At 39.0% G+C, this 13355-nt stretch overlaps 1 protein-coding gene across 1 annotated transcript in view; it reads left to right on the plus strand.

Moving 5' to 3' along the window:
• Positions 1 to 13150, plus strand: part of LOC109468244 (uncharacterized GTP-binding protein YGR210C-like) — a 26801-nt gene extending 13651 nt beyond the window's left edge. The window contains exons 5-14 of the mRNA XM_019766500.1: positions 1978 to 2088; positions 2914 to 3076; positions 4297 to 4399; positions 5362 to 5502; positions 7613 to 7753; positions 8836 to 8973; positions 11309 to 11509; positions 12073 to 12214; positions 12548 to 12646; positions 12964 to 13150. Coding sequence (XP_019622059.1) covers positions 1978 to 2088; positions 2914 to 3076; positions 4297 to 4399; positions 5362 to 5502; positions 7613 to 7753; positions 8836 to 8973; positions 11309 to 11509; positions 12073 to 12214; positions 12548 to 12646; positions 12964 to 13071 — 1347 coding nt within the window. The 3' untranslated portion in view covers positions 13072 to 13150. The remainder of the gene's footprint in view (positions 1 to 1977; positions 2089 to 2913; positions 3077 to 4296; positions 4400 to 5361; positions 5503 to 7612; positions 7754 to 8835; positions 8974 to 11308; positions 11510 to 12072; positions 12215 to 12547; positions 12647 to 12963) is intronic.
• Positions 13151 to 13355: the final 205 nt, after the last annotated feature.

The following is a 13355-nucleotide window of genomic DNA, read 5'->3' on the forward strand; positions in this document are numbered from 1 at the left end:
AAATGCTCAGTGTGCAGGTGTTAATCAAGTTAAATTCCAACAGCCAATCAGCAAGAAGTATAGAGGAAAGCTGCATGCCTATTGGTTGATGCCCTGCATTCCATTGTGATGACTCATGCCCAGACGTGGTAAACATGGCACACTAACACAGTAATACATTAGCTATAATACAGCCAAAAAACTCAAATAAAACCATTCTAAAAGCCTGTATCACAATAATTTAAAAAACGCCTAGGGGTATTTGCCCACTGTACCTCCATACCAAATTTCAGGACCTTAGGCCCTAAAATGAAGAAGCTGAATCCATTTTAAAAAATGGCAGGAGAAGGAGAAGGAGAAGGAGGAGAAGAAACATCAGAAAAAGCAATATGGTTTCACCACACCACTTCGTGGTGTGGTGAACCCATAAAAATAAAAAAATAAAATAAAATGAAAATCATTGTAGTGGTTACATATACTTAACGTTATATTGTATTTAGCAATGATCATTTAGCAAAAAAATTCGGTACTGAAACTCCGGTATTCAGAATCAGGTACAGGTACAGGTCCGGACCTGGACCTGATCCTCTGGACCTGGAAGAGCCGAACAGGTACCCACCCCTATTGCTAGTGGTGTAATATGGCTGTAATGTCGACACTGTTTGTTGAGTACTAGTACAGTATATTTATATTCCTAATCAAAAGTAACAGTGAAAGATTTGCCCATACATTGGTATTGAAATAAAGAGCACATTTCAGTACCGTTCACCTGTCAATTTGGTCATTTTCCGGGGGGTACGTTTATTCCGGAGGGTATGTATATTAGACTTTGAAGATTTGTCCGGGGGGTATGTTTATTCCGGGGGGTATGTTTATTAGGGACATGAGAGTAGTATGCATTAAATGTTATAAAGATTTGGTAATAACTGCTGCAATTGCACCAATAAACCAAGTTTAAAAAATTACGTTTTAATATTACCTTGAGACATCTGAATAAGTCAAGACGAAGGTTATGGAAGTGCACTATATTCCTCGGTCGCAAGATGTCGCTTTTGATTAGTGGCCTGAATGGAATTTCCCATATCGAAGATCCCGGATGTAACGCATGAGGCTGCTTAGGTATTTACTTAGCAAAAATAGCAAAATATCAGGAATTATAAGGGTATTAGGCATAGAGCCATAGGATAAAAATGGAGCTAAAGATACTACGGGCAAGGGCAATCAATTACATTGTGTTTTATTCGTGCTGTTGAACAGATTTAAACAGAGTTACGTTATCGCCCCCCTCCCCCCCCGTGAAAATTTATGAATTCGTACAACCTAACAATATGTTAGTGCATTAAGCTTGATAACGTTTGACAGCTCTGTTATTGTAGCCACTCCATTTTGTGTTGTCTCATGAAGTTATACCAAAATAAAACATTTCACTTTTGACACATGCATCTTTGCTCTTTATTCATCAGTATTGTCCAGACATTACAATTTCAATGAAACATACAGATGAAACATAGTTCCTCTGTAATATACAACATGACACTACTGATTCCAAAAAATGTCTTCCCCATACATAGAGCTGTGTAACCTACTCTAACAGAGAAATTAGCTCCACATACATATCCTAAACTCTTTCCTGTCTCTCAAATCTTCAATCACAAATGAAAATCTGTATCTCTACCTAAACATTTTCCCTCCCAACATCTGCTTCGAGATTAATATTTTTCACTAATTCCATTGAAGCAAATGATAATGGAAGCCAACTTATTACCCTGTTTGGTGTTACAGGTATGAACATACTAGGTAATACATTCTTTCCTCTCTAGCAGTTACACAAATCTATGTGGACATCCTCCAAGAACACAAAACTACATGGCCAGCGGCCGAGATAAACTTTTTTCAAAAGTCTTGTTCTCAAGGTGGTGATATGGACCCTGTTGATATTATGGACACAGATGTTACACAGCACTACTGAAATCCCTGATGTCTTGTTCTCAATGTTAGGACCAGACAGAAGAAGAACCGTCCGATGTCTTAGACTTGCTGTCCTCACCAGCGGAGCTCACCGAAGTCAGAAACACTGGAGGCCGCTGGAACTTTGTGATTGGACTAGTGGTAGGGGGTCAACTTTCTCACACATACCAAAAGTAACACTTTAACTGTTGTCACTTAAGAAGTCATACAATATTCTAGCTTCCGTAAATAATTTCATCAGGTTGGTAAACGACTGAATAGCAAAGTTCTTTTTATCACAACCATTTATTTTTCAAGCCAGAGAATTGCCCTGATGAAGACGACAGAAGGTCATCGAAACGTTGGCTTGAAAAATAAATGGTTGTGATAAAAAGATTTTTGCTATTCAATATTCTAGCTTGCAATCAGATGCCAGATTTTTTAGGGTTATACTTACATGTATAGACCACATTTTGCTTCGAATTCTCTGTCATAAAGACCCAGGGACCCGCACAAGTTAGAAAAAATTTGGTGTCAGCAAGTGATCTGATAACAGTAGTGGTTAATTTATAGTACTACACAGTTCAGACTGAAGTGACTCTAAAAAAATCAGGAATTAGTCAGAGTTTTTTTTATCTCTTTGGTAATGACGTACATGAAACATAAGAGATCTACATGACTGTATTTTCACTGTTACAGTAATTTGGATGGGGCCTCTGAAGCTTGGTTATTACTAATTCTGTTTTTAGCTCCTGAGTCTTCTTTGTCTTCGCGGCATTTGCATGATACATAATTGTGCAATTTATATATGTAATCATTTGGTATTGTAGTACAATCCTTGTATGTTTCAAAGATTTTGGTGTTGCTTTTTGGGCAACGTAACTGAACTATTAATAAAAGCAAAGTCTATATTTCAATAAACAGTCTTGCCAGTTAACATGTAATTATAAAAGTGTCTACCCAACTCTTGCTGCATTATTTCTGTAGGGTAAACCCTCTGCTGGGAAGTCCACCTTTTTTAACGCAGCTATGGCCCAGAACCAGGCCAAGACTGCTGCCCACCCCTTCACTACCATAGAGCCCAACTTTGGCACGGCCTATTTCAGTGTGCCATGTCCTTGTGCCAAGATGGACCAGCAATGTAGTGCAGGTAACATTTTTTTCATCATTAAATCCAAATATAGTACAGATGTCATCAGAATGGCATGTAGAACAGGCAACCAATAGGCATGCAGCATTCCTCTATTCTCCTTGCTGATTGGCTGTCCGGATTTGATTGTGTTAACTCAATTAAGATGGACCAGCAATGTAGTACAGGTAACATTTTTTCATCATTGAATCCAAATATAGTACAGATGTCATCAGAATGGCATGTACATGTACATGTAGAGCAGGCAACCAATAGGCATGCAGCTTTCCTCTATTCTCCTTAGCTTGCTGATTGGCTGTTCGGATTTGTTTGGGCTAACTCAATTAACACCAGGACAACTTAATCATAATAAATTGCAACAATACAACAATACAACAATACTACAAATTTTTAAACTAAACTATCTCATTACATTTCTTACTACAAACTACTATCTAAACAGTATATGAGTTACCATATGGTCATGTATTGATTAATGTTCTTGCGTATGGAATAAAGTGTACAGAAATTGGCCTACGTAAGCAGATATGGTAGTTGGACATGACAATAATTCATGGAATGTATCATACTGTGTACCAGATTGGGTGAACTTTGTAGTAAATTGGTCTGTAACAATGTATCTCTTTTCTATAGGTGGGACAAGTCATAACAAAGTGAAATTCAGTACAATACTCTCATTACATGTGGGACACAGTCTCTGAGTATGTGATTGTACAAAGTGTACATTGTAGCAGTAGTGGTGCATACCTAAACCCACATTTAGGTTCAGGTCCGGATTCAAGTCCAGTCTCAGGTTTAGGTTCAGTTCCAGACTTGTAAGTCTGGACCTAAACCCATGGCATATACAAAATTGCATGTTGGTAACATTGCAATGTTGTCTGGGTGAAACTTAACATAACATAACATGGAGGTCGGTACTTGACGATGCTCGATGGCAATGTTTTGTTCATTTTGCAGCATAGATTTTGCAATCTACGGAGGGTTTTACATTGTAGGTGGTTTGGAAAGAAAAGGGGTATGTGAAATGGTCTTTAATAAGTCCGGACTCGGTTCTTGACTTTTTTTGGACTTGAACCTAAACATTCTTACAAGTCCGGATCCAAGTCCAGTGAACCGGTATGCAGCACTATGTAGCAGTGAGTGTTTTCATGTTTCAGAGGAACTAATCTCTATAGAATGAATGCATATTCCTGTTGAAATATTGTTGCCTCCTCCTCCAGGCTATGGCCACAACTACAGAGGAGAACGACTGTTACCTGTACTGTTGAAAGACGTTGCTGGGTTAGTTCCTGGGGCAGCCGATGGCAAAGGGAGAGGAAACAGGTACATTTGCACAAGTACAAAATTTAATGTGTTTATATTTAATTTCTTGGTTAACGGATTTAATAAAATTTAATGTGTTTATATTTAATTTCTTGGTTAACAGATTTTTCTAGAAAAATAAAGGAGCGGGCGGGCGAAAATAAAATAAAAATAAAAACAGGCCTAGGCATCCTATTATGGCCCAAAATGGTACGATAGGAGCCATGAAGTCAACACACCAGGCTGGTTCAAAATTTAAACAATGAATTTTTAACTTGTAATGATACCACTGCATTGAAAGATGGAATGACTGTAACAAGTAGTAAGAAAAGGACTGTTTTCAACTGTTCAGGGCAAAATATGAGCATTTTGCAGCTGATTCTGAATTTTTATTTTTATTTGCAAATCAGAAAAAAATGAAGCGGCGAATCCGTTAACCAAGGAATTAAATTGGTGTGGCCTGAGTGCTGGAAATCTGGTGCATGTGTGAATGAAAATTGGTATTTGGGTTCAAAATCAAAAACAACTAGTAAATATTTAGTTACTGTAATACATCAAATAAGAAATAAGAAACCAAGCATACAAGCACAAATCATTGTCCAATCTCAGAGTCCACCTCTATTCAGGTCAAAGAAATTTGGTCAGAAGTCTACACTCAGTCGTTTGTTGGTCAGAGCGTGTGTGTGTGTGAGCACGTCAGCAGAACGTACTGCATCTGCAAGAAATCCTGATTTTTCATGGTTTTCGTTGGACGTTTGGTCACTGTTGCATTAGAATTTTGGCTGTTGCAGTCCTGACAGCATATCTGTTAACCTTATATATATATACCTTATTGACAACCTTTTATGAGACATTCTGGCTACATGCTATGCACAATACACTACGGTTTTGTGCAGTACGTTCTGCTGACGTGCTGTGTGTGTGTGTGTGACTTTAAAATTGCAATTGATGACGATTGCTTACATGTATCTGTCCCCTGCCAGGTTCTTGAATGACTTGCTGGATGCAGAATCTGATGTTCTAATACACATCATTGATGTATCGGGACAGACGGATGAGAATGGAGAGGAGACAACAGGGTACGATCCAACTAATGATGTCAGGTGGCTCAACCTGGAAATACAGTAAGTCCTACTAGTGCCTACATGTAGATTGTTTTTGAGGCCACAGTAAAGAAATTTTATGAATGACATCCCCTCCAAAACAGAAAAGAGGACGCCTAATTTTTCAAAATATAGACCTGTCCATCAATGTTGTAACATTAGAAATGGTATCAAAGGATCCAAGTCCTTAATCCACAGCAAGTAATTTTTATGGATGACATCAGCGCATTATATATTAATTTTCGCCTGATTAAAAAAACAAAAAAAAAAACAAGAGATTTTGTTGCCTTCTGACAGTGGTCAACATGCCGAAAATGGGTAAAGATGTCTGTTAGGCCATGTTGATTTGATTATATGGATGACATCCTCCGGGAGCCCAAAAACTGATGCGAGCGTGCGAATAAAAAAAAAGTTTTGCAAAAAAAAAAAGTTCTTTTCATTATGAAATCTACGTGGTCATGAGGGTTGAGCAAATGGGACAGAATATGGTTTGGCGAATAATCTAGTGTTCAAGTTTATTTCTTTACAATTTCGTCATTTTTCGTTTGATTTTGGCATTCTACGACATTGGTATAGTTTTTATTAATTTATTTTTGTAACTTATGGTATATTTTTGCTCATTTTGCAACTGTTTTGTACGATTTACAGTATGGTTGAAAACTTTTTTTTTTTGGAAACGGCCGAAAATTCATGCGCGCGTGGATGTCATCCATATAATCAAATCAACATGGCCTTACCATGCCGGAAGGTGGATGACAGATAACTATGAAGAGAGGAGACAAGAAAAGGCTCTGATTTAATGTTTTGTTTCTTACCTTGATGCAGTGATATGTGATGTTGGCTGTGTATATGTGATGTTCCCGCTGAGTCAAAATTGTAAATTGTAGGAACCTGTTTCTCAGATTTTTTCTGAAAAAAATATGAAGCGACAGGGCGAAAAAAAAAACACTCAGGCCAAGGCACCCCATGATAGCCGGAAATGTTACAATATGAGCCATGAAGTCAACATACCAGGTTGTTTTATAATTAAATAATAGATTTTGAATTTCTAATGAAACAAAGTGTTACATTGCAAAACTTTAACAACTAGGAAGAAAAGGACTTTCTTCAACCGTTTGGGCCAAAATATGTCTTTCATTGAGCATTTTGCAGTTGATTTAGAACCTAACAACTTTTTTTTTTCTGCAAATCAGAAAAAAATGGACAGGCGAATCCGAGAAACAACAAATTAAATTGGTGTGGCCGAAAGATATACATTGTAGGTTTATCTTTAACATTAGTATTTACTTATTCTATAGACTATGCAATAACAAAGTTTCCACCTCTGGTCTTGTCCTTGGTGCTGAAAAGTAAATCCCATTGGCTTATATATGTTGAACTTCATAGCATGTTAAAATCATAGCAGTATCAAATTTTCTTCTTACCAAACAGTACATAAAGAAACTTCTTGATTATGACATCTTTTTTAAATTAGTAACTGCATTTTAAAAATCTTTTACAGGATTGGCAACTTTATGTACCATTCATTTCTATAGTAATTTTTACTGCCACCGAGTGCATCTTACATGGTGTGATGAGACCAACCGAAAATTCATGAAGAGTCTCCTTCTTGTGTGGGAACAAAGCTTAAACTTTACAAATAGTTATGGATTCTACCAAACACAGATCGGCTTTCATCTGAATGTTTGACATGATTGTGTTGTGCCTGCGTCGGGTGGTGTAGTGGTTAGAGCATTCGACTATGAAGCGGGTAGACCCAGGTTCGATTCCAAGTTGTACCCGGGACATGTCTGGACATGCGCCCTGACGTTGTGCCCTTGGGAAAGGCACTTTACACGAATTTCCTCACTCCACCCAGGTGTGAATGGGTACCTAACTTCGGTTGGGGAAAGTCGTATTGAGCTCACCTTGTGGCGCCGAATGGCAGCCGCACAGACCCTTGCGTCAGTTCCACAAAAACATTTGTGGAACAAATACGTGTGTCATGTATTATTTGATTGTTGTGATTTGTATTGATAGATATTATGTGATACCCTGCATCAATTCAGCCGTATAAAGGCTGCGACTGCACGGGTACTGTTTGGACAATAAAAACCATTTATTATTATTATTAATATTTATTATTACATAGTCGCTGGATCTATGACAACATCATGACCAAGTGGGAGGCGATAGTGAAGAGGCCTCTGAAGCTGCTGGACATGTTTACTGGGTACCACGCCTCTAGATCTGTCATCCAAGCAGCCTTCACTGCAGCTGGCATTGATACAAGGTACAGAGATTACTACATGGTGTAGCCGGTATCACCCAAGGTACCAGCCCATTTTGTTATGACACACCCAGCGTTTGGTATGTACCAAATTGAATTTGAGTCAAATTTGAGTTTAATTGGCTGCCAACCATTCTCCGACAACTCAGTCTGATTACCTACTACACACCAGCCAACCACCAGCCATGCCAAAGTGTTTCAGTTTGTCGCAGCCAAAAAATAAAACGTCGGCAGAACGTACTGCACCTGCGCGAAACCCATCATGTATTGTCCATAGCGTTTCGGCAGAATGTCTCATATAAGGTTGTATTCGCTCATGTAAGTTTAGCATTTCGACAGTAGTTTCCAAATGTTGTGTCAGAAAAAATATCCTCTGCAACAGGCAAAATTCTGATGCAACGTTGACCAAAAACCTAACGAAAAACACGAAAATACAGGGTTCTGCACAGGCGCAGTCCATTCTGCTGATGCGCTCCAAAAAATATAGCTGACCTTGCCAAACATCAGGCAATCACCACTGAGAGGGGGAGTTCGGCAGTGACGGGGCTTAACTTTTCTCCTGTCAATTTAGAGGCTGTGTCCCACTTGTAATGAGAGTATTGAAGATGAATTTCACTTTGTTATGACTTGTCCCACCTATAGAAAAGAAAGAGATACATTGTTACAGACTTACTACTAAGACAAAGTTTACCCAATCTGGTACACAGTACGATACATTCCATGAATTATTGTCATGTCCAACTACCATATCTGCTTACGTAGGCCAATTTTTGTACACTTTATTCCATAAGCGAGAACATATCATCAATACATGATCATATGGTAACTCAAATACTGTATACTAATATTAGATAGTAGTTTGTAGTAAGTAAAGTTTTGTAGTATTGTAACGGTTGTATTACTGCCATACATTGTACCTTGTACGATTGTTGAGCAATAAAGTTCATTCATTTACGAAACATGTGGAAATCACTACAGCTGTAGAATAATGTCAAGCACACTAACAGTCACAATTAAAACAAACCCTTCATGCATGGCCTCTGTGACGAAAAAAGCAACTCAATCTTTTTTTTTTTTTCTACTAGGAAGCTGGTTGAGACCCTGCCTGGATGGGATGTTGGTGTTGTCCACAGACTGGTGACTGAGTTTATCCGGCTCCGTTTCCCCATGGTGCTGGGGCTGAACAAGTCTGACCTGCCCCAGGCAGACAACAACATACACAGGTGTGTGCAGGTGTGCATTTCAGGAAGTCAGATAGCCTGGGATCCATCTCTTTTTTTGTTTGTTTGTTTTTTGTTTGTTTCGCATAACTGGTAAACCGCCTTTAGGCGTAACACACCAGTTTTGTACATGTGCTTACATGTACATGTACAAGCTGCGTAAGACCGGACTGTTCGGTTTTGAACCACTCACACTAGGAAGATCCCCTACTCTTTTTGATAAGTGCGGTGGGTTCTTTAACGTGCATGGGGTATGGCTCTCCCAAACACGGGACCTCCATTTAAAGTCCTATCCGAGGGACGTCCCTAACCGAAGCTAGGTACTCATTTCCACCTGTGAGTGAAGTGAGGAAAGTCGTGTTAAGTGCCTTTCCAAAAGGCACAAGAGCAGTGACATGGGCAGGGTTTGAACCCACGACCTCTGGGGTGTGAGCCGAACGCGCTACCGACTGCGCCACATGACCCCACTAGCTCATTTTAGCTCTATAGGGTCTATCCTTCATGCATGTTGCATCAGTTGAAACAATCAGCTAGTCAAACCCCTGTCACATTCAGAACTGTCCCCCAAACACCAACAAATCAAGTTTGTCTAAAGATTGGGCCATGCCTAGCTTTCTGTAAGAATAAAATCCAATTTGAGTTAAATTTGACCCTCGAACATGCCTCAAACACGGATGGACTACTGATGAACACCAGCCAACCACTTGCCATACATTTGGCTGGCACAGCTGACCTTACTCCTAACCTACTGTTAAGTCATATTAAACCATGGCTGGGGTAAGTTCTGCAGTGTTCAAGAAGCTATCATTATTACTAGAAAATTAAGGTTGAATGAATGAATGAATGAATGGTTTTATTCAAATTTAAAATCACTGGCAGCCACATGGCTGAATTGCTGATTCTATTACAGATGTACAATTCATTATAAAAGAAAAAGACCAGTATTAATACGTTAACATTGTAAAATTTCATTCAAGCCTTATTTTTCACAGTCAGTGCCGGTCTTGATTTTAAATCTCCACAATTTAAAAACATTTAAGAGATGCGTCGTCGACTTAGCTAGGTAAAAAAGGTAATTTAAGGCACTACGTAGAAATAAAATTAGCGTTATGTTTGAAAATATATGGGTCGACTCAAACAGTCCTTCACACAAAGTCGTAACTTCTGAGATTGGAACTAGGTCATACAATTTCTAAAATGGTACACAAATTTTCATAATAATTCACAAAGTTCATCATCAGTTTTGCATGTTTAGGAGTCTGACGAAGTAGGGGATAGGTGAGTCTTTGTAACGGTCAGTTCTACATCTGATTGTCCTTATCAAGTTCGAGTTTCTAGTGGCTTTGTTGTGAATGTCTGAGGCTCTTGGGGGGAGCATTGCAGGGTCCATCTTCTTTGCGAACTTAAGGCACAGGTCCGTTCTTCTTTGTTCAAGTGTCTGTAGGTTCGTGTTCTGCAGGGCGGTTTCATAGTTGATGTAACGTTCCCCGAGGATGGTTCGCAGAGCTCTTTTCTGGATCCTCTCCAGACGTACAGTTTGTGATGATGTCAGTCCCGAGTGCCAGACAGGCGCGCAATATTCCACAACAGGGCGTACGTACGACGTGTAGACTTGGATGAGGTCGTCGGTTGTAAGGTTGCAAAGCAAATGCATAATGTTTACCTTCGCGTATGTTTACCTTCGCGTATGGTCTGCTCTATTGATTCTTACTGAAATACATTCATATATATATGGTCAGACAGGAGTATAAATCCCTCCTACTATAAAATTGCAACACTATGTAACCCAACACCAGTTACCATGGTGAGAGATGTCAACAAGTCAGGTCATTGGCCAGGTCAGAGGTCAGTGTTTGGAAAGGAAGAAGAAGAGGAAATGTAGCAAAAACAATATGTTTTCCTTCGTACATACATGTAATTAGGCTATGTGTGCCAGGGACTTGACAGTAAATTACACAATGTGGAATACCAGATTATCATGAAAGTTCATCTGTGTTCAACTTGGTAGTAATCATAGTAAAACGTTAAACTTTATTCCAACACACAGTTACAGAGATCAAATTTTCAGCGACCACTGTTACTTAATAGAGATGGTGGACGTCTGGACGATATAAACTCCCTGACACTTTTGATCAATTGCTTACATCACGTATCAGTAAAGTCTCATGTGAATAAGGTCACGTGTTTGTAACCGTAACTCTCACGAGATCACGTTGTGAAGTGATTGGTCATTAATTATCCTGATGAAGGCGACAGTGGTCTCTTAAAATCTGATCTTTGTAAACTGTGTGTTGGAATAAAGTTTAATGTTTTACAGTGTGGAATACCTTTTTTCTAGGATACAGGAGGCCTACCCAAATGCAGCTGTGATGGCCATGAGTGCCCAGAGTGAATGTAAACTGCAGGAGTTACAGAAGACTGGCTCCCTGCACTACCGTTACGGGGAACCCTCCTTCATGTCCGATGACACAACCCTTAAGCCCCTGTCCTCTACAGACACTGAGGAACTGGACAGGATACAGAACAGTGTACTCTCTAAGTAAGCCCACTGCTTCACTTTCTTAATTTGGTTAATACTGTATTACATGTATTTGCATTTTGTAACTTTTAGTGGGATTTGATTTGATTTAATTCATTGAAATTGGAACAGTGCAATACATGCGGAACAGAGGCAGCTACATGTATTGATGGTGTTGGGTCCCGAACATAGAAACGAATACTGGACAGACAATACTCATTTTCACTTGAGTCTAGTGATTAAAGTCTTGTAAAGTATTTATGATTTGATATTTAGCTGGAACAAGAACACTGACATTGTGTTCTAATTATGTTAAACAATCAAATAGGTGCAACTTATCATAATTTTTACTGGCAAATTTCACAAACTGTTTTACAACATATGCAGTTACCAAATTAATGGAAACATGATCATGATACATGCATGTAAATAAATAGTAACATTGTATAACTTGTTGACAATTGTTTCATATCAAATTTACTTCAATCTCTCTCTCTCTCTATCGTAGCCCATATTATATTTACTTAGAATATACATAACTTACATAACTTACATGTAGTGTGTGTTACTGCACAACACTGTAGGCACGGTTCTACCAATGTCCACAATGCGCTGAACCTTGCTGTGTCCCTGAAGTCACCCATCTTTGCATTCCCTGTACAAGACCTGGACACACTCATGTCGCTGGATCACAGGCAAAAGGGAGAGGCACCTGGAGTGCTTAAGGTACAAGAAAGATCCAGCCTTAGGCCACACCAATTTAATTTCTTGGTTTAATAGCGGATTTGCCCTCTTCATTTTCTTCTGATTTGCAAAAAAAAGAAAAATTCAGAATCAACTGCATGCAAAATGATCATATTTTGCCCTGAACAGTTGAAGTGGGCATTTGGTCTCATTATACAAAGTAGGAATCTTGTCTAAGGCACATATAATTGGAAGGCAGAGCCCATCCTCTTCTTCTACTGCCTTTTTATACCTCCCTAACCAAAGTCAGGGACCCATTGTACACCCTGGTGGTGGTGAGTACCATTGACTACCTCTACCTTTTACTTTTTTCAGGACTGCATGGTTCTGAGACCAGGTACCACAGTGGGCCACCTCCATACTGTGTTGGTACATGCTCTGGAGCTGCTGAAGGGAACATTTGTCCGAGCTGAGGTACAATTGGATACATGTAGTATTGCTACCAACTCTGAAGCCTCGTACTAAAATGTATCTCAAGACTTGGTTCAGAATGATCAATAATTTGTTAGTCATAAAGATTAACATTATTTGGCGAAGGTATGAGATCCTCGAACTCTAAGTTATATTAATATTATTGCACAGCCTTTGTATATTATTTGCTTTTGAAATTTGAAAGTCCCGCACATGTATTTGTATATGTATTTGTATATGTATACATTTGTTTTTATTGAGCACTAAACATTTTTTAGTACTAAACATTAATTGTTTTATCTTTTATTGTCTTCCTGCAGGCCAGAGAAATCAATGGAGACAGACGTGTTGTCAGGAAAGATGAAATCATCGGTCCATCCAACAACGTCATCAAAATCATGACTTCTCCAAAATCATCCCACTCCTAAAACTTCTCAAGAACTTACCCCTCTTGGATTATCATAGGCATCCAATGTGATTTCAGGGTGGCAAAACCAGTCAATTTTTTAATGAAAAACTTAAACTGTTCTTCAACTCAAAATTTGACTCACCAGAAATTTTCGACTGAATCACTCAGTCTTCCTCAGCTATCTGACCCAAATGCTGTGGACATGTGATTTTTCCCACGTGTGACGTCAGCAAAGGGTCACAGGTTGTCTGAAGTCGATATCGCCCCCCGTCCCGGTTGAGCGATGGTTGAAGTGCCCTGAGA

This window comes from Branchiostoma belcheri, unplaced genomic scaffold, assembly GCF_001625305.1.
Source record: "Branchiostoma belcheri isolate BF01 breed outbred unplaced genomic scaffold, Haploidv18h27 scaffold196, whole genome shotgun sequence".
Taxonomy (NCBI): domain Eukaryota; kingdom Metazoa; phylum Chordata; class Leptocardii; order Amphioxiformes; family Branchiostomatidae; genus Branchiostoma; species Branchiostoma belcheri.